At 39.0% G+C, this 25232-nt stretch overlaps 2 protein-coding genes across 2 annotated transcripts in view; both read right to left on the bottom strand.

Moving 5' to 3' along the window:
- Positions 1-5111: 5111 nt before the first annotated feature.
- LOC122651931 lies at positions 5112-5759 on the bottom strand. Its single transcript, XM_043845509.1, has one exon. The coding sequence runs from the start codon at positions 5548-5550 to the stop codon at positions 5206-5208; it is 345 nt and encodes a 114-aa protein (XP_043701444.1). The 5' UTR covers positions 5551-5759; the 3' UTR covers positions 5112-5205.
- A 3731-nt stretch (positions 5760-9490) lies between these two features.
- LOC122651329 (serine/threonine-protein phosphatase 6 regulatory subunit 3-like) overlaps positions 9491-25232 on the bottom strand; it is a 55354-nt gene continuing 39612 nt past the window's right edge. The window contains exons 16-19 of the mRNA XM_043844679.1: positions 16937-17078; positions 12773-12802; positions 11864-11934; positions 9491-10661 (exon numbers count right to left, since the gene is read on the bottom strand). Of these exons, the coding sequence (XP_043700614.1) occupies positions 9995-10661; positions 11864-11934; positions 12773-12802; positions 16937-17078 (910 nt within the window). The 3' untranslated portion in view covers positions 9491-9994. The remainder of the gene's footprint in view (positions 10662-11863; positions 11935-12772; positions 12803-16936; positions 17079-25232) is intronic.

The raw sequence follows: 25232 nt of genomic DNA on the forward strand, positions 1-25232 counted from the left end.
TTTGTATTTTATGGACAAGTGGATCCATAGGTCTTGAATCAAGCAAAAAGGTGCTCATTTTTTAAATTTTTGATAAATTTGACAAGTGGTATATCCAAATCGTCCAGCGTCTTCCATTGGTCAGAACTGTCATATCATTTTGCCATGTGATAGAATTTAATGGCCAACTTGCTGCATTGGCCATGTGGAGGGTAATGACTGAAATGTTATTGTATCAGTGGTATAATCTCGTGAGATCAAACTCAAGAATCTTTGATCAAATGAGAATTTTATGTCTTAACTCTGATACCACTTATTGAGATTTGGATAGAACTCATTCTTAAAAACTAGTTGTTAAGAAGAGGATGTTCAAGTCCTTCTAAACCTCGTCACTTTATCCATTCATATCCGATGTAACTTTATCCATTCATATCCGATGTAAGACTATTTTTCACTTTTTCTCCCTAACAAAAAAGACAAATGTGGACCCTAAGATGAAGCTCCCCTCCTAAGGTTTGGATCTCTCTCTTAATAAAGATGGATCAAAGAGAGTTGAAAGGATTGCTTATGAATTGTTTCTTGTGTTTTCAAACAACCAAATAAGCAATGAAACGCAACACTAAACATAATATAAAAGAGTTAGAGAGAGAGAGAGAGAGAGAGTATTGATACATACATCTTACACTCTTGGATGTCGATAGTAGTGTGCTTAAAAATGCAATCTTTAGCAAGACATTTTCCATTAAAACGGAAAAAACGGCAAATGGGCATCCGTGACTTGTCATATTGATGAAGAAACAAACATGAATCACCCCTCATACAAAGACCTCGTAGCCAATGCGAACATACCACATTCCTAAAGTTTCTTCCTTCAATCTCATTTCCATTTTCTCCAATTTCTCTACCTAAAACTCTTATTGAACTGTCACCTTCAAAATCAAAGTTCAAATCTCTTTCAATGTTCTCCATTGCTTTTCTCACTATCAAAAAATCCCTTCATAAGAAAATTTAAAACATATGTTAGAGTGCCACAAGAGAGAGAGAGAGAGAGAGAGAGAGAGAGAGAGAGCTGTTACCAATTCTAATTGTTAATTGCATTAGTTAATTGAGGAGGTTATGCAAATTATGTTTGCATTTGTTGTATTATTCTACCAAAAAATTTATTGTATCAAACAACCCTTAAAGCCAAAACTAGTTATTTCTTTGAAATTTTTTTTAGAATTCAGTAGTTTTTCAATTCTTTAATTGGTTGTCATTGACTCATTGAGGATAATGGATATTATACTCATTCTTACATTTGAAAAATAACGAATTGTTACATAGGTAATTTTTGTTAATATTAGATGTTCTTCATTCTATCTGATTTTCTTACCCTTCAATGCTCCTTTTTAATTATGTAAAAATAAATGAGAGCATGAGTTATGGAGAAATTCCTAAATGTCTCTATCATTTATGTTACCAAATAGAGATACTTGGTCTGTGAAAGATGTCGGACAGAGGCTTCGGGAGTGGTGTGCTATGAGAGGGAGGGGGAAGAGAGTAGCAGTAATTTAAGGATGGGTTGACATTATTTGTGGGGGAGCGAGGCTCCTGTGTGTGAACGGGGTCAATGAGAGTATGCACATTGACATCAAGACGGGTGGGATTTTCGCCTTTCATGGGGAAGGGGTGGGACGGTCATTTCTTCCCCCTCTTTGTCTGGATGTGGGCCATACACTCCTCCACAGGGAACTATTCTCCTTTAGGAATTTAGAATTTTTAAGAGAGAAAGATAAGTGAAAGTTTTTTTTTCTTCAGAAAAAAAACTTCGAATAAAAGAATTTGAGTAAATATATGGTAAGTATAAGGGAATGAAAGAAATTTTCCCATATAAATGTATCTTGGGTTGTTATTGGAGTCAAAATTGTTTGTGATTTTTACGAAATCACAAATCCATTTGAGTCATCCATTTTGAAGGCTTCTCCATCTAAATCATCTATTATACAAAAGTTGCACGACATCGTCTGCTCTTCACCAATTATCTCTTGCTAAATGTAGCCTTAAGCATTGAATTTGAAATATAAATAATGAAATCCTAAACCATGAAACATGAAATTTGTAGATTGTTGAACCCTAAAAGTGAAAACCAACCATGAAACGTGAAATCTAAACTTAAAACTTACGGATTGTTAAATATGAAAGCCAACTATAAGCGTTTGTCAAAGTTGCATAGTTCATCAGAAAGCCAAGAAGGAAGAGGTTTGCCACAAGTCAATGCCACGGTCGCCATCGATGATCATCGTTGCGGTTGTTGTCAATGTACTTGCAGTGGTTGCAATAGAGATTTAAAACCACAACAAATGGATGGAGATTGAAAGGGAAAAGGATGAGAGAGAAAGGAGAAAGAAGAACGTCATTAAGGCTACGTATTAATGGTAACACTTCTATTCCATGGGAGTGTTTTTGAGTTGGCAGTATTTCCTTTTTTTTTATTTTTTTTATTTTTTTTGGAGGGGGTGGGGGGAACTCTTAGCGAACATTTCTACATGACTGGATCACATTTGATAATAGGAGAAGTATATATGGATTACAAAGGAAACAAAAACAAATTTGGAAGGTAAATAAAGTCTTTAGAAATTTCGAAAAACATACACATTTACGACTACAAAATTTTGCCATATATTTGGGTTTCTCATGCTACTGAAAGAGGAATCTCCGACGCCACACCAATGATAGCAAGTAGGATGGTTTCTTCAGTAGTTGACCCACAACGGTCAAGGAGGAGAGAAAATATACATAAAAAACATTGTGAGCAAGCGTACAAGTGGAGAACATTGGTATCTTTTCCCTATGTATTTAGGGAAAATATTTATATGTGAAAATAATAAATAGGGGAAGTGTTTCCGATGGAGTGTGGCCCTTGTGTGTGCACAGGGGCTAATAGTCGCATGCGCGGAAGCATCAGGTTGTCGGTTATTTCTGCCTTTCATGGGGTGAGGCGCTCATTCCCCCCTCCTCTGTGCCTAGGCGTGAGCGGTGCACTCCCCCACAAAAAAACATTTCTCAATAAATAATAAGAAAATGGCTAGTCAATATAACAATATCACCAAGTTGAGGAATTTGACAAGGCTATAGAGAGAGAGAGAGAGAATATGGTTCTATCTCATGTTTGATTTAGTCAGACATTTGTAAAGTTAAAATCCCTATTTTATTTGGGAAGAAGAATATTGCCTGGTCACGTGGCCCAATGAGGAGATGCGTAAAGGCATCCAACAAGAGGGGTGGGGCAATCGTTTCGCCCCTTATGTGTCGGTGTAGGGGCCACGCAACCTGTATTGTTTCCCTTTTTGGGGGGTGGGGGAGTTTTTAATGTCAGTGAGTCTAGCCCCGGGGCCAACATGGGGCCAATGGGAGCATGCGCCGAAGCATCAACAAGTGTGTGATTTCCACTTTTTTTGGGGGTGGGGTGGCCATTTCGCCCTATCTTATGTTTGGGTGTAGGGGCCACGCTCCTGGACAAACTCCTCCCTTCCCCCCCCCCCCAACCTTCTAATGAAAAAAAAAAAAAACTAAATTAACCAGAAACAAAAATTACAAATTTAAGAACATCTGTACCCACCCCAAAATTCCACTTCTCCACCCCAGCTATCTTCATAAGAAAGCGAGCAACCCCCAATACTGTATTGTTACAAGACTAAATTAAATGTTAAATACTATTTTAAAAGCCTCCAATGCCCAAACCACCTCTCTATCTTTTGAAATTAGTGAAACGAATGTCATAAAACCTATCAAAGCCTCTATTGATTGGACTCCCAGCCTCCTACTCAGCTTCCATCCCTTGAAAGAGACCTATGGCAATTAAATCATACCTTGGTTGAATTTGACTAAAAAAGGATATGATATGGAGAGATATTGTGTTTGGCCCCATTAAGGAAAATCAAATCACATAATATTTTAAAAAGTTTTAGAATTTTTTTAATATTATTTTAAAAGCAATAGACAAAAAGAAAACAATCTTCTCTTTTCTTAGAGAATCACTCCTCCCAATAGATTCCCCTCACCCTCTCCCTTGTATGTGAGATTGAACACTTGAGATTTTGAGAAAACCCTAATGTTCTTGGAGATAGTCGTTCTAACGGGAATGAAAAGCTACAATGGTGAGAAGACCTGATCATCGAAGGGCTAAGATCACGTTGAGGGTTTGCACTTGTAAACTTAAAGGTACTTAAAGACAACCGATCTTCCTTTGTGATGTTGATTAATTTTTGAACGATCATCTCCACAAGTGGGACAATCACCATTGCCCAACAAATACAAGCACCCTAAACCTGCCATCAACGTCACTTGTTCATGTTTAGTTACCTGTAGCATTGGTGTCCTTTTGCTCCCATTTCATTCATCACACTGTTTTTTTGGTATCAACAACATTATTGGATATACTCATCTACCATTTCATGGCATTACATTTGCTGTCCTAATTCCTAAAGTATGTGAAAGGTCATTAACCCCCAAACAATCAAATGGAGGGTATAGGATTTGAAAACTTGCTTCCTTCAATATGGGCTTTTCTCCAAAAATATGTTGGCAGTCCTAGTTGGGAAAATGTAGCCAGATGAAGCATAACTGAGATGGTTAATTTTACTACACAAACTTCTCATTCTGACAAGTAGATAGTTATGGATAGACCACCTGTGAAATTCAGCAGTTAACCTACATTAAAAGAAGTTTTGAAGCATTAAAATGATATATAGATAAATTAGATCGGTCTAAAAACTAGGCCAATGGCTAGAAAATAAGAAATAGCTAATAAGGCATTGCCACATGGCCTACAAGTTGCTTCAGTTGAAAACCTGCTCCCTGTTTCTCCTAATGTGCTTAGATTTCATGGCAAGGTTAGAATGGGATTGGTTATGCTTGGGGAATTTGCAGCTTTAGACTAGGGTAGGATTGACACCAACCAGCTTGTTCATCCTTATACCTAATTAACAGTTTTTTTCTCTCCCCCCCGGCAAAATCCACATTGGGGAGAATTTTATTAAGCCTCAAAGACAAAAGATGACTTACAATCTTTAGAAAATCCTCAGGAGATGAAAATTGCAAGTATCAAAGCTACAAAAGCAAAAACAGTTAAAAGCATTACACCATAATAAACATATTTCGCAATATCAATGGACTAAGGAAGAGTGAATGGTCTTACTCTTGGGTGGTAAGCCAAAGTGAGAGAAAAATAAAAAAGGATCATTTCTGCTATTTCTCAAGAGATAAGAGAGACAATTGTTCTTCGATAGAGCAATCCACATGACAAGAGGACCTGCATGAAGATGGAATGAGAATGAGGCCAAGGCATCTTTGCTCCATTGGGGAAGGTGAGGAGCGTCTTGTGCTACGGTACTCCACTGCATCTTGGAGAATGATGTTGCCTTGCTTATCAATGCAGTGAAAAGCACCCAAGAAGAACCGGCCATCATTGACGCCCACCAGCATTTGTCGGTACAACAGCTTCCGGACACAACTGACAAGGGGTGAGCTGCTTGTGTTAGACCCATCTGAACTTCCAGCTTGAACTGAAGATGGCTCTGCCTGTTCTTCCATTTGTTTATACTTGAATTTAATCAAGTATGATGATGCCTAAACTGTCCTATCTCCAGCACAGAAAGTTGGATAAATTATTAAATTTACCCCACCTTCAACTTTGGCAGATGAGTTGGTATCAGACCAGAAGTTTCATCTCTTAACCCAAAAAACGCTCCTTGCACTGCAGATAATAGAAAACAAATCCATCATATCAGGGCATCACAAGCACCAAAGAAGGAAAAATGGTTATTAAATCTCGAGTCAAAGATGCAAAAGAAAGCAGTGAAAGGAAATATAGGATAACGATAGGCATGTAAACGGATATTCAAAAACCCAATCCGATTCGCATCTGTATTTGTTTAGGGGTATCCGGATTAGAATTCGATTAATTCGGATAAAAAATTATCCGATCCGACTAGATATTCAATTAATAATAAAAAATTAAGTAGGTAATGATCTTAAGGGTTTTTTAAGATTCAAGAGGTTCTAAAGAGCAAGGAAATGAGCATCATGAGACTAAGACAACTGAGAGACATGGATTGAGAGTGAATCATATCCGTTGGGGGGAGAAAGGTCCAGGGTTACACAAATCAGGGATGTAAGCGAATAGTTGAAAATCCGAATTCGATTCACATTCGGTCAGGGAATATCCGGATCCGATCACATCTGATCCGTATCCGATCCATATTTGATCTGTTTACATCTCTAGATAAAGACACCAATTATGCAGTCAACAATGATGACATTTAATTACATTTGAAATATGACAATCTTAAGAATCAATTTTGTTCTCAAAGCTAGTAATAATGGATGAAGATCTATAAAATTTGGTTGACTACTTCAAAAGGCATAATCACAACACTGAGCTTTGACGTTTGACTAATCCACTCAATCAGGCTTCAACTAGATGCACAATCACACCCTCATGGCTTCCAGGTTAAGTCTCAAAATAATTAAAGCTCATTCATTAATCATGTTCTTGCAACACATGAACTATTCTTGGGCAAAAGGAACATGATTTTAAAGAACAGCAAACAAGCAAGGTATTTTCGAATGCAAACCTGTAAGAGAAGTAAGAAATTACAAAAAGTTATTGAAGTGTATAAGTTTTAAGCTATATTACAAGGAAATCCCACTTCCAACAGAAGGGATTACTCAAGCAAGGATAGAAGAACCAACAGTATTATAAAAGCAACCAGTGCCACTGACATGCATATTTCACAAATCAAAATGTGTATGAGATCCACCGACAGGGGGTGTAAAGCCAAAACTGATGGACTAACACACCTAATCTACTACATATTTTTCATGGTCAGCAAAAGGTACCAGATAATTTGAAAGTGTTTACACTAAGTCCTCATACTATTCTCTACATAAAAATTAGTAAAATCAGGAATCTCAAACTATAACTTTAGCTCCTTACAGGCCCATACACTGTCCATTTTCTGGCATGTGTGGATCGCTACAATGGATCATGAAGGATCCATTAATACATTGCTGAAAGAAATTAGGATTATATCATTGGATCCATTACAGGTGCATGTGTACCTCCAACCCATCTATGGGTACTTAGCCAAAGATCAGAACTGAAAGAAAATGAAAGAAAGCTAGAACTAAAATAGGTTAAATGAGAAGGAAGGGAGGGTTGAAAGACAAAAAAAAAAAAAAAAAAATCTGTGCAAATTCATTAACTTGGACAACCATCTTTTCTTCTTTTTCTTATTCTCAGCTTCACATGCTTTCTTTCTATTGTTTCTCCAAGAACAGTTCATTTAATACTTTCCCAAACAAAAGCATAAGAGCAACAGTTTATTGAGTGCATCCTTGGATTATCTATAGAATTATGGATAGAACAAGAAATTGTCCAACTAAAAAAATAAGACCTAACAGGCCAAAATTGATGATCCAGGAAGAATCAAGGAAATAACCAATACAATCCAAACCCACCATATTCAACAATTAGAAATCAATCCTAAAGTCAAATCAGGCTGAATGGTTGATTTTAACTACTCTTGGTTCTTCAACCCATTCTATATATTAAAAAAAAAAAATTAAAGAAAAAAAAAGGAAAAGAGGATCTTCATATTCCTCGTTTTTGGGCAGAATGTCAAATAACAACAGCAGCAACAACAACGATAGAAAATTTAAACTTAGAAGCTTGAGTTTAAGAGGTAAAAGGTTAACCTGATAAAGATTTGGAAGAGGAAAAAAAATGATTAAGACAACACCCAAGAAAGGATCTTTCCGTTGCTTGCAGTGGTGAAGAGCCGTTACCCACGTCTGTCAATTGCCTTTTCACTCGGGAGAGGACACTGAACGCTTATTAGAACGATTATTCGATAAGGGTAACATAGTCATTTCATCCCGAGTAGCCCTCTCCTCTGCACATTTATCAGACTCTCACAGACTCACAAGCCCTCGGGCCTTAGAACATAGGTAAAGGATGTCAATCGATACGGTAGCACATATATCAAATATCGATGCAATACAGATATCTCATATCGAGATGATACTGTATCAAATCAATTCAGTACAGTATCGGTATGATATAGTGTATTTTTAGTATTATGTCGATATCGATTTAATACAGGTATCTCATATTGATACCATACCGAATTTATTCAATACAATTCGATATAAATAATTCGATACGATAACGATTTTGATATTCAATAATCCCTACGTATTGGGATCCTTAGTTAAAACCACACTTCCATTCTCCTCTCAAGTCCATAATATGCCAAAAATGAAGCCTAACAACCTTGTATGAGAACATTAATACCATTCAACAGATTTCTTGATTGAAAAGGAGCAATTACCTTGGCATCGCGGCACTATAAAATCCAAAATGAATTGCAAGATAATCTTTGGGACTTTATTCATTAACAACCTAAATAAATAACAATCACGAATTGACCAAATTGGTGTTGAATCAAATCTGGTAAGTGAAATCATTAATTAAATTGTACATTACGCACGGAGCTAGCAACTGAAGGCTTTTTATTGATTAGTGATTCCACTTACCAGATTTGATTCAACATTAATTTGCTCAATTCGTGACTGTTATTTATTTAGATTTTTAGAACAAAATCCTATAGATTATCTTGCAATTTTCTTTATCCCAACTCTTTCAAATTTTAAATTATGAACGAAGGACCAGTCATTATGAAATTCTAGCTAGTTTAAGACAATTTTATGGAATTGCCTCTAGGATAACCACTATAGGATGAATTACGCTACATTTCACGGGAACAACACTATATTCATTTAAGTCAATAATTGCATGTGAGGTTCTCTATGAGTTTGTTTGTCCACAGTTTCAGCACTTCTGTCTTCTGTAATTACAGGAATATGTGCTGTGCGAGGGGGGATGTCGCCACCTGGTAGGCACGACATCCATCGGTTTGAGTTCAATTCAGTCAGTTTTTTTTTCCCTCTTCTCGAGCCTAGACTTTTGGATGTCGTGCCTGCAAAATGATGACATCCCAACCCCAAACTGTACCGCACTGCACTTTTAGGGAATCGAAGAGGATTTTTTTTCCCTCATCAGTTCTCTCCCTTGATTTGTAATTTATTTTTGACACCAAGAGTGTTGGGACTGCTTGACCGATTTCAAATCTGTTATGGCATGTTTTCACCTGTGGAAGTAGATGATGTGTTACTATCTCACTGCTCTGCACGCTGGGAGAAGCTTAAGCTCACTCTCAACAAAACTTAAGCTATGTACTATGTTATTCACTAGTTTGTAGTATTTCGATTTCTTCCACACAAAAAAATGATGAAAAAGAACCTCTTAAGCTACCAAATCTGACCCTTGGATTGGATTGGAAAAGGCATGAGTTTAATGATTTGAAACTCACCGTCGAAGGATCACATCACCTTGTAGGGTGGAGAAAATATCTCTAAAAAAAAATAATGCAATGGAAGATCTTTATGGAAGGAATATACATGGAGGGACAAAAATCAATCTCAGCATTAAAAAAGTACACAATCTAGATCCAATGTGTCCCTGCTGGCACTTGGCCGGGTAGATACCGGCCAATTATTGCCTCAGAGGTTCGATGCTAACAAGCCTACCACAAGAGCAACAATAATGCTAATGCATGGCCAACTTGGGCTTACAACGTTTTCTCTAACATAAACTTTACAATCATGCTCCACTCTGCACTTGACAAGCTTTTTTGTTGACTTGTACAGTGGATGTACCAAAGATATGTTCTATAAATAAAATTTTGGCTTTTGACACAAGGGGGAAAAGGAGGGCAAAGGAAACAATTAGTGACTTTGGGAGGGTGGGGACTACAACCTCTGTTTCTGATAGAAGGGGCCACTACATTACTGACATGAATTTTTTTTGAATTTTAGGTGGGGCTGCAGGCCCTGCAGGGTTCACCTTTGGCTCTACAACAGCAGCCAGATCCTCCTCAAGGTGGCACCACCAAACAAATTTGCAGAACTAGCATTACTTTCCTGCTTCATCTTCTACTGCTTTCTTCTCAAGTTCTGCAGCTTCAGGGCTGCCTTGTTTCCCTTCCATCTCCACATCTTCAGGTGCACCTGGGTCAGAACTAAAATTTTCAACGCCAGACTCCAACATTTCAGAGTCGTTGAGTTTTTGGTTCTCAATGGTGGTTTCAGCTGACTCTTTGGCATCCATGGCAGTACTATCTTTCGCATTGTCATTGGATGATGGTGAAGATTCAACTGTATCCATGTCAACACTATCAGTATGATCCTTCGAAGCCACTTCAAGCTCACCATTGGGTAAAGGCGGATGATTTGCATCAGATGAGGCATTGTCGTCTGATGTCTCTCTCCATTGGACCCATTCTGGTGGTTTATCAAATTCATCAGGTCTTATTTCTTCTTTCAGATCCTGTGACAGACCATCTGGTGAAACTGCACTACTAGGATCCTCTGCATTGGGCCCTGGTTCAGGCAAATGTGAAGATGTAGCTGTATCAGCAAGGTCATCATCTTCACCAGCAATAACCTCATCATCACTGCTGCTGGTGATAACACCAGTCTCTGCATTAGGCGAGGGTGAAGCAAGTGAGCCACTTGAGCGCTCACTGGCTATTCTATCATCCTCTAAAGCAAACCAGTTGGAGTTTGTAAAGAGAGAGCCACTGAAAACACAAGGGAGCAAAAGAGAAAATTAGGTCAAGCAAATAATATGAAGCAGAATACTTGCATAGACAATGGCAGTTCAGTGTGCATTAAATGTTGCAAAGCAGCATAAAGTTTGCATTCTGTAATGACATGTCAAACGGGCTGCTGCAAGCCAGTGACTATCACAGGTCCTGGGAGGGGTGTACTGGAATTGGTCCTAACCTTGGGCATTTTTGGTTCAAAGTGGCCGTATTAGACTTGCAGCCCAAGATATTACCAAGGCCGGCCCTAGGCCCCTAATTGACATGACAAAATGCCTAGGAAAAAATTGGCATGCCAAGCAGGAAGACCCTCAGCCAAAATGGATCGGATGACTACCACTGGATCTATCGCCATTTATCCACCAAGATACCTTACAACAGTATAAATAGGATCATCAGACCATCATGAAATTTTATAAGCACATCCTGCAGATGAAGAATAAAGTGAGGAACGAACATATTAGAGCTGATATAGTAGTTGCCCCGATTAGTGACAAGCTCCGAGAATGTCGTCTGAGGTGGTTTGGCCATGTGCAACGGCCGGGGGACACCCAAGTAAGGAGTGATCTGATGATGATTGAAAAAGTTAAAAAAGCTAGGGGCAAGCCTAAAATGACCATAGGTGAGGTTGTGAAGAATGACATGCATAGTCTGGGTCTTGTGCCAAGTATGACCTCAGATAGAGCCTATTGGAGAGCAAGGATCCACGTCATCGACACCATATAATTGAGATTTTCCTGATTTCCTGGGTTATCCTCTTTACTCTTAATTTCATTTTTCATTTTCCATCACTCACTTTACTTATCCAATTTCTTCATTTTTACTCTTCATCCCTCTTACTTTCCTTTCCTTTTGTGTGTGTGACCATATAACTGAGATTTTCCTGATTTCCTGGGTGTGTGACCATATAACTGAAATTTTCCTGATTTCCTGGGCTATCCTCTTTAGTCTTAATTTCATTGAATGTGAGAAAGGATCCATGTAGCCAACCCCATTTAGTTGGGATAAGGCTAAGTATTTGTTATCCTGCAGATGAAGAAGCCCTAAAATTGTAGGTTCGTCCATTACTGCCACGTTTTTTATGGAACACCATACTCAAGTACCACAGTAATGCAAACATTCTTCAAGACATAAAGACCCAACTAAAACCACTGTACTAAAAAGGAAATTCTATATACCTGTCCTGGTCATCACCCAGACGCAAAGAAGAGATGACAACTTCAGCAGATTCGTCATCAAAGTACACATCCTGCAAAATATCCTTTGGTAAGAGCACAAATTATTTCGCCATTGTGTATAAAATCTAAGAACACCAACCCCAACCGCCCCCCCCCCCCCTGCCACAAAAAAAAAAAAACGAAGAGTAGAAGAGTCTGGACAAAGCAATGAGGAGCACTATATGATAAATGAAATAATGATGAAAGCCTATTTACTCAAGTTTCCCTCAGAAAGTATTAACCAGAATCTTTTTGTCTACATAAAAACTGTACTCCCTCAAAGATGTATCTGCTTCCAAACTCACAGATGAGTGGAACACCACTTGGATTTTTTCCCCATCTCATAACATACTCATGGATGACCAAATATCTAATCTAAGTGAGTTCCACTCAGCTCTCTTCCACATCACCATTGGCTAGCCAAACTATAGCTCTCACCAGGAGAATGGAATGATTCATGTTGTGGAATGCACCCCTTGTTGAAGGCTCTAGATGTCATGTTCAAGCAAACTTCTGAGTATGAAGCATCCAGACTCTTTGAACTCAGTTAAATTACTTAAACTCTGTTTTAACTTCCTTGAAAAGAAAACCCATCTTAAAAAGGATTTGGCCTGTTAAACCTTTCATATTATTATATGGACCGAGTTTTCTCACAGCCATGGTCAAGGGAGAATCTCTTGACCGAGGGTGTTGGATGGCCTCTATAGGGGATCTCCCTACAGTACAGGGGTATTATCGACCCCGTACTGTAGGGAGGGGTGGGGGACGAAAACTTCCCCCCTTATTCTTTTGTTCAGGAATCTTATATTTCTCATTGACGAATTTATAGCAGAATCTAAGTCATTTTCACAAAATTTAAAATAAGCATACCTCATCATCACGTTCTAGTGAACCATGGGCCTGCATGGATCAAAAAGCAAAGGTAAACAAAAGCAGTTAAGCACTTACACAGCTTCATTAAAGTAGAATGACGAAGATGACAACAGCAAGAACAACGATGATGAGGATGATGCATGATGATAAAAGATAAAAACTAAGAATTATTGCAACAACAACAAAAATAAGTGGAGGTACGGATGGTATGAATTTTGTTAAAGACATGTGTATTTGATGTATACCACGATGAGCAGCATCCCTATCATGGCTGGATATTATCTCTTAGCTTTAGTTTGTCCCTATTGTGGCTGGATATTATCTCTTAGCTTTAGTTTGTCTTATTTCCTAGTTAGGCTAGATTTCTATTTCCTAGTTAGAGTAGGACTTCTATTTCCTGTATTCTTGCTGCAAAAGGACTTACTTTCCTTGTTTGATTTAATTTCATTGGTTATTATATAAGTGTGGTAAGGGGGACTGCTAGAGTAACGATTGCTAAGCTCTCTAGCAGTCTCTCCTGTCTTTCTCCCTCAATCTCGTCTCTCTCTCAGCTCTCTTCTTATTCACTGGTCTTGATTATCAACAAAGCGATGAAGAAGAAGAAGAAGAAGAAGAAGAAGAAGAAAAAAAATCTGCAAGTCCGAAAAAAAAAAAAAAAAAAAAGAAGAAGAAAGGTTTCTGCTGTTTCAATCATACCTGCTGCTATTTTTTTAATTTATTTCTGTTGCTCAAATTTCAACGGATATTTCCTACTGCTAGGAGGTCCATTTGAACCTGTTTCTGGCCCTTCATCATCTCTTCAGTTGCTGCTATTTGGGTTTTCCAAAACCAGGGGGAGATACTCCGTTTTTTTGAGAGATTTTTCTTCCCATCGATTTCTGGTTTCCACCACATCTGGCCAGCAGATCTGCTCCAACAATTGAGGCATCATTTCCCTTTATAAGAAAGTCACTCAACAGGTATTTGGGGTCCACCTGATCAAAGAATATCATTTTTCAAGGGACCCGAGTAGATCATCTTGCCCCAAATAATGTCTTGCTTGGACACAATTGTCCAGATTAGCTTTGAGAATACCCACTGAGTTTGGAGTCTTTTATTCTTCTCAAGCCAATGCCTCTCTTATTATTTGGAAGGCATATGGAAGCCCAACTGAGAGGATAGAGAAATCTGAAGGAGTACGCCTCTTTCCAGAGGAAAGCACACATAAGAGATTCCAAAGCTTTGATGATAGATTTGGGCAATCCAAAGACACCGAACCAATAAATATAGGAGGATTGGAGGACTGATCTGATCAATTTGAGACTGCCAGCATGGGAGAGGAGTTTATCCTTCCAGAGTTGGAGTCTTTTGCGAATCGAGTCAAGCATACGGCCACACGGGTGCAATGATGATTCATCAATCTGGTGGGAATAAGGGGAAGCCCCAAATATTTGACTGGGAGAAAGCCAAGAGAGAAGCCAGTCAACTCAAGTAGGGAAGCGGGGAAGGAATCAGAGACCCCAGCATGGAAGAGGTGGGATTTGAGGAGATTGATGTGAAGGCCTGAGAGACACTCAAAGAGGTGCAAGAGGACATGATGGACGAGATGAATGGTTGGGCTTAGAGAAGATCCCTTACAACTTCAATCTTCCTTCAAAATAGAAACTATCAAGAATATTACAAAATAAAACTATGGCTGGATTGTAGTATATCTATCCACTACAAAATAGAAGTAAGAAGCCACAAAGTGAAACCCACAATCCTCATAGTTGTTGGAATATCTTTAACAGAATATTCTCCACTCAAATCTCCTCTAGATCTTCTAGAATATCCTCCAAATCTCCCCTCGATCTTCTAGTATATCTTTCAAATCTCCTCCCTATGATCTGCATCACTTCCATTCAGCCCCAAAGGTAGTGTTAAAACAGAGCACCAGCGATTTAATTTGAATAAAACAGATTTGTGAGTAGCAAAGAATTTTTGAATTGCAGAAAATAGGAGGAAACTGATCTGAATATGTTGAATGCAAATGGCAGCAAAGAGTCACTTTTCAACAGGCTGTGACTTGGGATTAACACCACACACATACACACACACACACACAGAATCAACCCAACTCTAAACTGGAATCTCTTTATTCAATAATAAAAAAATTGACAACTAGAATGGAGGGGTCATTCCATGTTCACAATGAAAAGTATAATACCTAAGGTTACTCTAAAGCCAACTTAACTAATAACTAAACTATCCTATTGTTAAATGACAACAAATTTAGACATTTCTAATTGAACAATGACTTCACGAAAAACACTTCAACTCAACCAATCTCGTATGACAACACCCCCCCCCCAACAAAAAAAAAGGTTTGGGCTTACATGTTGGGCCCATTACAGAGTATTACACATGGAAACAAAGCCCAAGACATATAACCCAGACCCAATTAAAAGAAAGTTTTAGTTAAGCCTAAGATTCTTAATTCAACACCCAAGCCCAAGGTTTTTTAAACCAGCCCTCTTATGGGAGAGAGTGGTCGTAGAGCAGCTCGACTGCAGGGAGAGAGTAGATAACTAACGCGTCGTAGTTAAAGACCGTAGGATATCGTAATTAGGGCATCACGTAATTGCTATTCTTTATCACTCTTTTATATCATAACGTCTAGGGCTAACCGGCTAAGTGGAACAATACTGGGCAGGCTTTCCTGTTCGAGCAGGCATAGGAACAGTTAAGCCAGCATAGAGCTAAGCTTGACAATAGGATTGGCAATCAAACTAGTATTTGAACCGTACAAAAGTTTTTTTAATAGATTTTAACCGTCCAAAAATCGAAACCTTCAAGAATGCTTGGACAGAAAATTGAGAGCACATATGATTCTCAAGTCTCAACTTAATCTTCAGGTCCCTCCCTTCCTCTAGGAGCTTCTTAGAAACGTAAAAGTGAGTGGAACCTGTGATCTAAAGGGTGGAAACCAGCTTTTTTTTTTTTTTAAAAAAAAAAAAAATACATTGGAGGTGTTCTCGCGAGTACCCAAACACACATTCTCTTCTAAACGTTTTGGTGTCTATGGCCAGAGAATTAAACAAATCAAAGAAAATTTCTTCAGGACTATTGGAGTCAGTATCATAGACTGCATTTTTTCATTAAAAGGCAGATTAAAAGGTACTTACAAACTCAATGATTTGGCTTTAAAGGCAGGCCAGACTTTCAAACAGTGGCAACAGATTCAGTTTCATAAATGGATTGCACAGCAACAAAAAGATGTCCTCTTCCACCCAACTCCCCATACAAACAGAATCCTCACAGAGAGAAATAGAAGGGCTTTATTAAAGTCATGCCAAACAAACTTATTGGTAATCCTTCAAGTGAAGGTAACATATGGCCCGCCTTTCCTTTGGGCTTTTATTTGTAAAGGCTTTTCTGGTATGTCATTTACCGATATTAAGAGAGGTTGCAAGTTGATTTTTGTGTAAGTTTCCAATATGGTGTACAGCCTCTCTCTTTGGAGCATTGTATAAGCATAGTGGGCCTATATCAATAATTTTGATTTATTCCCCCCCCCCCCCCCAAAAAAAAACCTCAAATATTGCCTTTTCCTTTCTGTTTCCTTTTCTTTCTTCCCCAAATCTGCAATAACTCTCTTCTATTTCTAGGACTCGTTTTGAGCAAGAGTCATACAGTAAAATATGGTATTAAACATTGCAGATGTTCCCACATCTCCGATGACAAAGGGTTGTGTTCAGTAATACCAAATTCATGTTGTATCAAATTACCTCAAACCTCAAAAAACTTAAACATGGATGAGTCAAGTCCTATCGTGTTTGTGCCAGATTGGTTGGTTATGTAGACAGAAGTCACTTATTTTTTGCCTTTAGCATTTAAGAGAGATCATTTTAAATGACTTGCAAGAGTTAGCAGCGTCAACACTAACATGATCCATTTACTTAACAAGTCTAGTGTATCTCAACCCTAAACAGCTTAACAGCTTAGAGTTAGCAGCGTCAACACTAAGTCACTAACATGATCCATTTACTTAACAAGTCTAGTGTATCTCAACCCTAAACAGCTTTCTTTGTATCAGGGTGGCAAGTCATGTAGGAAACTGTATTTCCCTACTTGCATCCCATTTGTAAGGAAAATCGCGATTGAGATGGAAGTGATTAGTACAAAAACATCTTGGAAGGGTACCTCTTCAATATCATCGTTACTGTAGATGCCATATCTAAAAGCTTGGCTCAAGTTATTAGCTAATGCTGCCACATCATAATCTCTATCACGAAAATCATCATCATCACTGTCCCTATTCCTGTCCTGTAAAGCAGTTGGCCTCCTGCAAGTGCCAATAAAGCCATTCTTATATCAGAGGAATCCCAGAAGCAACAGAAAAGACTAAAATAATCCAATTTTTTCAAAGGCAAACAAGTGTTGATAGGTATGTGCAATTCATAGCATCAGGTTTGGCCCAGCATGCCTGACCAGCCAAATTTAACTCTTCTGTAGTTCTGTATCTATGTAAACATAGACATTAATGTCCATACAGTATAAAGCATAAAAAGCTGTACTAAAGTATATAAAGACAAAACAATACTGTACATGCATTCAGAAAGTGGTAGGTATACAATTCAGTACTTAGACATCAGAAAGCATGAATTTACAAAGCTACCATATACAAGACAAAAGACAAAAAAACCTTAATATGACTAGTATCTCCTACCAAATAAGTTTTGAACAAGGTGGTAGAAAGGCTGTTGTGTCAGGCTTGGCACCAATGGCCCACCTAATTTGAGCCAAGTGACAAGTGACATGCCAACTTTCAACTGCATGGATAGGTAAAGTCCATCCTGGATTAGTTACAGGTCAAATTTGGTGATAAAACACAACCATATGGCCCACTTGTATTGGAGGACTCCCATGTATTTTCAATGGTCAATCTGTTCAGCTCTTATCTTTGCATTTTAAATCATTTTCTACCACAATTTCATAGGAAAATACGGCCTTTCAGCGCACCAAATGTTAGTGCGAGTTAATCTTGGTATCCTTTCTTATTAGAATGTTCTAGGCTTGTCTTCTTCTATTATAAATAAAGAAGGCTGTTGTCACACTGACAGAAGCCATAATTTCCCCAACGATTTCCATCATGGTATCAGAGCCAATTCATCTTGGGGTCGAAAAAATTATGCCCTAAACTCTCTCTCTCTCTCTCTCTCTCGATTTTCTCCCTTCTCTCGCCTCTCTCATCTCTCTCATCTCTCTCACCTATCTCGGTTCTCTCTTCCCTCTTGCCTTCTTTCGTGTCTCTCAATTTTCTCCCATCTCTCATCTCTCTCACCTCTCTCAGTTCTCTCTTCCCTCTTGCCTTATTTTTTTCTTTCTTTCTTTCTTTCTTTTTTCTTTCTCTCGGATTAGGTATACAACCCTAAACCTAAACCACAGAGGGTACCGATTGCATGACCTGAGAGAGTACCTTGCTTGCAATCCTTATTTGATGATTTGATTTCAACAACAGCACTTTCTTGGTTGTTCAGTGCTATGGTTGGTTGCAGTTTACACATACCTCAGGCTATTATGTGTTAGCATCCCATCTTCACTCAAGCGCATACCTACTTTTGATCTTCTGCAATGTCTGACCTAAGTACTGCATCAACTGGAAGGAAGGCACAGGTCGTGGAACTGATTTTCCTTCCTTCCCTATTAGCTCCATAAGTTAGATAGTAGTAACTACCTGATGTGATCACAATCATGCTTCCTCTCCATCAATTCTCATGGGTATGCTAGTTATCTTACAGGCGAGAATGCTGAACCTACTGCTGCCAGTCAACCTTATAAAAAATGGAGTTTCGACAACTTGTTGGTTGTGTCCTTTCTCATCAACTTGATGCAACCTAGCAGCAAAAATCTGGAAGGCTGCCAAGGAGACTTATTCTCAGGTTGGTAACAATGCCCAAGTGTATGAGTTGCGAAAGAAGATCCATGAGACCAAGCAGCAAGAACGAACTTGTCACAGTACTACTCTGAGTTAGGTGGATTATGCAAGAGTTGGATTTTATGAAGATTTCCAAGCTAGCTGCCCTGATGATGCTACTGCTTTCAAGAAACGTGAAGATAAGTTGAGAGTCTATGATTTCTTGGCCGGTCTTAATGTTGAGTATGATCAGATTCGTGCTCAAGTTCTCAGCAAAGATCCTTTTCCCACCTTGGAACAATCATACTCCTTGGTGAAATTGGAAGATGGTTGCCGTAATGCAATGTTGCAGCCCATATCACAGGACTGATCAGCCCTACATTCTGGCCCTGGTACTTAATCTTGGGGTGGCTCTACTTAAGGGTGTCAAAACCTAGCCCGAACAGTTAAGACCGACTGAAAAAACCCAGACCGAACCGAACCGATCAAATCCTTGTCGGATTGGTTTTGGACTGGGGTATGACAGGACCGACTGAAAACCGGACTGCACCGGACCGACCGATATCAAACCGAAAACTGAACCAAATGAAACCGATAAAAAATCATTGAGTATAAGGTTTATGAATACGTGAATTGATTATCCATTGATTTCAATATTCGTGAACAAATTTCTGGTTGTAAGGGGAATTGTTACAAATCAATGAGTATGAGGTTATGAAAATAGGGAAATTGATTGGTAACAATGCTTCTTCCATTGATCTCCTTGTTCACTATACAAAATTAGTTGGTTGTCAAATAAATGATTTGATAGTAGGGTTCATTTTGTGATTTCAATATTAGTTATCTTCCCCTTACAATTAATGATAAATAATTATATGAATTGTAACAATGATTACTCTACAAACTCTATTTATCCATTGATTTAAATATTAGTTATCTTCCATTTTTCCCCTTTCAATTTATTCTTCTTTGTTCGGGTTACAACATGAACATATCTTATTCATGGTTGTTTGCTTGTTTTGGCTTGGGGAAGGTGAATTAAAGTGTTTTTATCGAATCTTTCCTCACTACAAATTATGAATTTAAGATTTCATTGTGGTTTAAACTCGGAAAAAACGACCTCAACCGATCTTAACCCGATATTGAAAAGCTGAAATAAACCGAACCGCACTAGACCGAAACCAAAACCGACCGAAAACCAAAGTTTCTTAACGGTTTGGTTTCACTAATTCTGAGACCGAAACCGAGCTGAACCAACCATTTGACACTCCTAGCTCTACTCGTTCTAGTGATCGTTTACTTCTGACTGGGAACCTGTTAAATGTGACACTTGTGGAAAAGAACATCACACTAAAAATCATTGTTGGAAGCTTCATGGTCGACCAACCACTTCTCGTGGTCGGGGTCGAGAACGATCTAATTAGTCCCATGTGAACCATACAGAGACATCTGACACTGCATTCACAGGTTCCTCTCTATCTCAGGATGAGCTGCAGACTCTTAGGCGTCTCATGACCAGGTTGGAGCCTTCTACCACATCACCACTGATCATAGTTCTAGAACTCGCGAGATCTCCGAGTTTCTCGATATTTCGAAAAGCCACAACGAGACCATAGGCGATATTAAAAAGTCCAATATCTCGTTGAGATCTCGGCGAGATATCAAATCTCGGTTCGGATCTCGGTTTCGGTCCACTTTTTTACCCACCTAACAGTTAAAAAGCCCACCTAACTTGACAGAACTCGCCGAGATATGGCGAGTTCTGTCCAAAACCCCCAAAATCCTCTCTTCTTCCTAACTGGAGTACATTCGCATCCAGAAGCATGAGTATAGCTACTACTAGTGAGCATCAGTCGTGGCATTCATCTCAGCCTCATCATGACTATGATTATGGCCAGGGCCCAGGAGAGCACCGGTTCTGAATATAGTGTCTATGGTCAGTTTGGCCAGTCAACACATGAGTTTGACAATCAAAACACTAGGTCTAGTTTTAGGCTCATATTCCCAGTCCCATACATGCCTCAATATGACAGTAGCAGTGGATCTCACGCTTCATAGCAACCGTCTCACGCCTCATGGCAATAGCTATACCCTAGGATAGGGGACTTGGCATATGCAAATGACAACTCTTATATGAATGTTGTGGAGCACTATATGCAACAGTGCAGCAACATTATGTCATGGGAAGACTATGTGGCACGAGTGGGGACTGAATACGTGATTCAATCTCAGTTTATGTGATGATAGTTGTAACATTGTTAAACAATTTGATGTATCACTTTAACATTTCTAATGCTTATTAAGTTGTTTTACTATTAATTGAATGTTTTGCTAGCTTTCTATTACTAAATTATGTCATTTATGTGGAGAGTAGGGTATTTTAGTACATCGTCGCCTACTAACTTAGGGTCTGATGTAAAAGTCCTATTTGGACTTTGTTTTTGCAAAATTTGATAATGTCATTGTGTTTAAATGGCCTAAGATAAGTTGAATACCAAGTTTCAGACCCAAAATAGGTCTAAAACCCACCGAGTTGAGGCTTCGAGTCAGAGAAAAAAAAATGCACCAACTCGCCGAGATCTCGACTCAACTCGGTTTTTTGAGGGACCGAGATGGCACTGAGACCCGAGTTTTAGTACCTTGCCACTGATCTCTACACCTGCCCCTATTACCTCTAATTCTGATTTTGCCCACTGAGGTATTTCTTTTGGTGGTCATTGTGCATTGGTTGCATCCCATCCCTGGATAATTTGACTCCGGTGCAACTGATCACATGACAGGTTCACCAAATTTATTTTTTCAGTGTTCTCCTTCTCTAGAGAAGGATAGAGGTCAGGTAGTAGATGGTTCCCTCTCTGTATCCGGAAAGGGTTCTATTCGCTATTACTATCCTTGCAATCCGTTTTACATGTTCCAAAATTTTCTACTAATCTTCTTTCTACTAGTAGTATCACTAAAGATTTAAATTGCAAATTCACTTTTTCCCCGTCTCATTGTGTTTTTCAGAACCTGTCAACGGGGACAACGATTGGCTGTGGTAGGGTGCAAGATGGTCTTTACATGCTTAAGGATGGTCTTCCTTCAGTTTCCACCGTTCTCAGCCAGATTCACCACAGTTACATCTCCACCAGCCTTGACCGAATTACATCAATGGCATAGAAGATTGAGTCATCCACCCATTAGCATATTAGCTAGAGTATTTCCTAGTTTAGTTAAGCAGTGTAATGTCCATGGTTTTCATTGTGATAGGCTTGCATTTTTGCAAAGAAAACTCATGTAATTTATTGAAGTTTGAATAATAAAAGTAGTACTGCTTCTCATTTGATTCTCTCTGATGTTTGGGGTCCTAGTTGCCATGTTTCTATTTTGGGATACCAATGGTTTGTGACCTTTATTGATTGTCATACTTGCACTACTTGGATTTATCTGTTACATTATAAGAATGAGGTGTTTCACTGTTTGCAATTATTTCATAATATGATACGGACACAATTTGATGCGAAGGTAAAGGTTCTTCTTAGTGATAATGGTAAGGAGAATATGGAATGTCCTATCAAGGCTTATCTTGCGAATCAGGGTATTATTCACCATACTAGTTGAGTTGATACTCCTGCACAGAGTGGGGTGGCAAAAAGGAAGAACTGGCACTTGTTGAAGGTAGCTTGTGTTCTCATGTTTACCATGAATGTCCCTGCTTAGTACTGGAGTGACGCTATTCATACAGCTGCCTACCTCATTAACCGCATGCCTACTCAGGTATCAGACTTTCGATCACCTTTAGATGTTCTTGATTTTGCATCGTTTATTGTGCCACATAGGGTGTTTGGTTGTGTCTGTTTCGCTCATAATCATCGTTTGCCTGGTAAGCTGGATCCTCAGGGGCTTAAGTGCATCTTTCTTGGTTACTCGACCACTCAAAAGGGATATATATGCTATCATCCTCCTACTCAACGTGTACTTGTTACTATGGATGGGATATTCCAAGAGTTTGTGGCCTATTACCCTTCCTTTGCACCTCTTCAAGGGGAGTCTAGTACTGGTGAAAATGTGCCTACATTACCTTCATTGAGTATTCTTGATAGTCCTATGGATGTTGAGATGGAAGAAACTTAAATTCAGGGGAAGTTACAATCAGAGTCTACACAGCAACAAAATCAACAGACTCTACGAGTCTATTCTCAGAAACAACAAGTTGATACCACCACTCTGCCTCCTGCACCAACTCTACCCAGCCAAACAACATCTCCTGATCCAGGTTTAGTCCATCTGATAACACTCTTCCTACTCCTAGTCTCACTGATCCATCTCTTGATTTACCCATTACACTTAAAAAAGGAGTAAGATCTTGCACTCAACATCCCATATCTCATGTTGTGTCATATGACTCTATTTCTCCTTCCTATCGTGTGTTAGTATCCTCTTTGTCTTTTGTACATGTTCCTCAGAGTTGGCAGGAAGCACTTGCAAATCCTCATTGGAAAGAGGCTATCCTTGAGGAGATGAAGGCACTTGGGAAAATGATACATGGGAGTTGGTGGCTCTTCCTCCAAATAAGAGACTTGTGAGTTGTAAATGGGTATTTATAGTAAAACAGAAGATGGATGGTACTATGGATAGATACAAGGCCAGGCTGGTTGCCAGAGGATTTACCCAGACTTATGGGATCGATTACCAAGAGAAATTTTCTCCCGTGGCAAAAATGAATACCATTAGAGTAATTATTTCTTCGTAGTTAACTTGGGGTGGGAACTGCAACAGCTTGATGTGAAAAATGCATTCCTCCATGGTAAGCTTGAAAAAGAGGTATATATGGAAATACTTCTTGGTTTCTCTTGCCAAAAGACACAGGGCAAAGTTTGCAAATTGAAATGTGCGTTATATGGGCTAAAACAATCGCCCAGAGCTTGGTTTGGCAAATTTCATAAAGCCATAGTTTTGTTGGTCTATACACAGAGTAATGTTGATCATACTTTGTTCATCAAAAGGTCTGGTGATAAGATCGCAGTTTTGATCATGTATGTTGATGATATTGTGGTTATTGGTAGTGATTCTTAAGAAGTAACTCGATTGAAGGCCTACTTGGGTAAGGAGTTTGAAATTAAAGATCTAGGGAAGTTACGTTACTTTCTTGGTATTAAAGTTGCTCGTTCCAGCAAAGGAATTCTCCTCTCCAAAAGAAAGTACACCCTTGATCTTCTCTCACGGATGCTAGGGTGTCGTCCTACTGATATTCCTCTTGACGCCAATACTCATCCCAAGAGGAAAGATGGTAAACCAGTTGACAAAGGTCAATATTAGAGGTTGGTAGGGAAACTAATAAACCTTTCACACACTCGGCCTGACATTGTTTATGTTGTAAGCTTAGTCAGCAAGTATATGCATCATCCATATTCCACTCACTTGGATGCTGTTTTTCGAATTCTTTGTTACTTAAAGTCTGCTCCAGGAAAAGCTGTTCTGTTTTCTCCTCATGATCATCTACGTATTGAGGCCTTTACTGATGCTGATTGGAAAGGCTCTCCTGATGATCATGATCTACTTCTGGTTATTGCACATTTGTAGGAGGAAACTCATAAACCTTGTTACCTGGCGAAGTAAGAAACAAGCAATCGTTGCTAGATCCAATGTTGAAGCTGAGTTTTGCGCCATGGCTCAAGGTATTTGTGAACTACTATGGCTGTAAGGTCTTCTATGGAATTTATGTGTGCCTGTAACATTGCCTATGATGCTATACTGTGATACCAAGTCAGCAATCAGCATTGCACATAGCCCTATTCAGAATGATCGGACAAAACATGTACAAATTGACCGGCACTTCATCAAAGAGAAGCTAGATCAAGGCATTGTTTGTGTTCCATTTGTGAAGTCTGGAGATCAGTTAGCTGATGTGTTTACTAAAGATCTAGGTTGTAAGTTGTTTCTTCCGCTTGAATCCAAGTTGGGCATGTGTGGTATCTATGCACCAACTTGAGGGGGAGTATTGAAATATGGGAGTAATAGGGTATAAGGGTAATCTTGGTATTATATCTTATTAGAATGTTCTAGGTTTGTCTTCTTCTATTATAAATAAAGGAGGCTGTGGTCATACTGACACAAGCCATAATTTTCCACATGATTTCCATCAATTATACTTCAACTGCATGGATGTAGGTGAGACAAGATAAGATAAGAACACAACAATAACATATCCCAAACAGGGGGTAGAAAGTAAGACAGAGACTGAGAGAAAGAAAAAGTCTTGCATAGAACCACTTAACAAGCCCATGCCACATTTTCTTAGCAGGCCTCCCAGCCCAGTCCATGATTAGTATCACATTGGGTCCACACCTGTCTAATGTTTCTACATGTGCTCAGCCTCGTGTCAGCCCAGCCAAGCCCATAAAATTGCGACCCCTACTGATGGATGAATAAACTTATCATATGTGCATTTTGACAGGCTCCCGAACCAATTTATATTGTGCCAAGACCAAGGTATAATTTCACCCAGAAGATCGCCTGGACTGAGGCCTCAGCGCAATGGTAAGGTTGCTCCATTGCGACCTAGTGGCAGTGGGTTTGAGTCGGGAAACAGCCTCTCTGCAA

The sequence above is a fragment of the Telopea speciosissima genome, chromosome 2 (genome assembly GCF_018873765.1).
Source record: "Telopea speciosissima isolate NSW1024214 ecotype Mountain lineage chromosome 2, Tspe_v1, whole genome shotgun sequence".
In the NCBI taxonomy this organism is placed as follows: domain Eukaryota; kingdom Viridiplantae; phylum Streptophyta; class Magnoliopsida; order Proteales; family Proteaceae; genus Telopea; species Telopea speciosissima.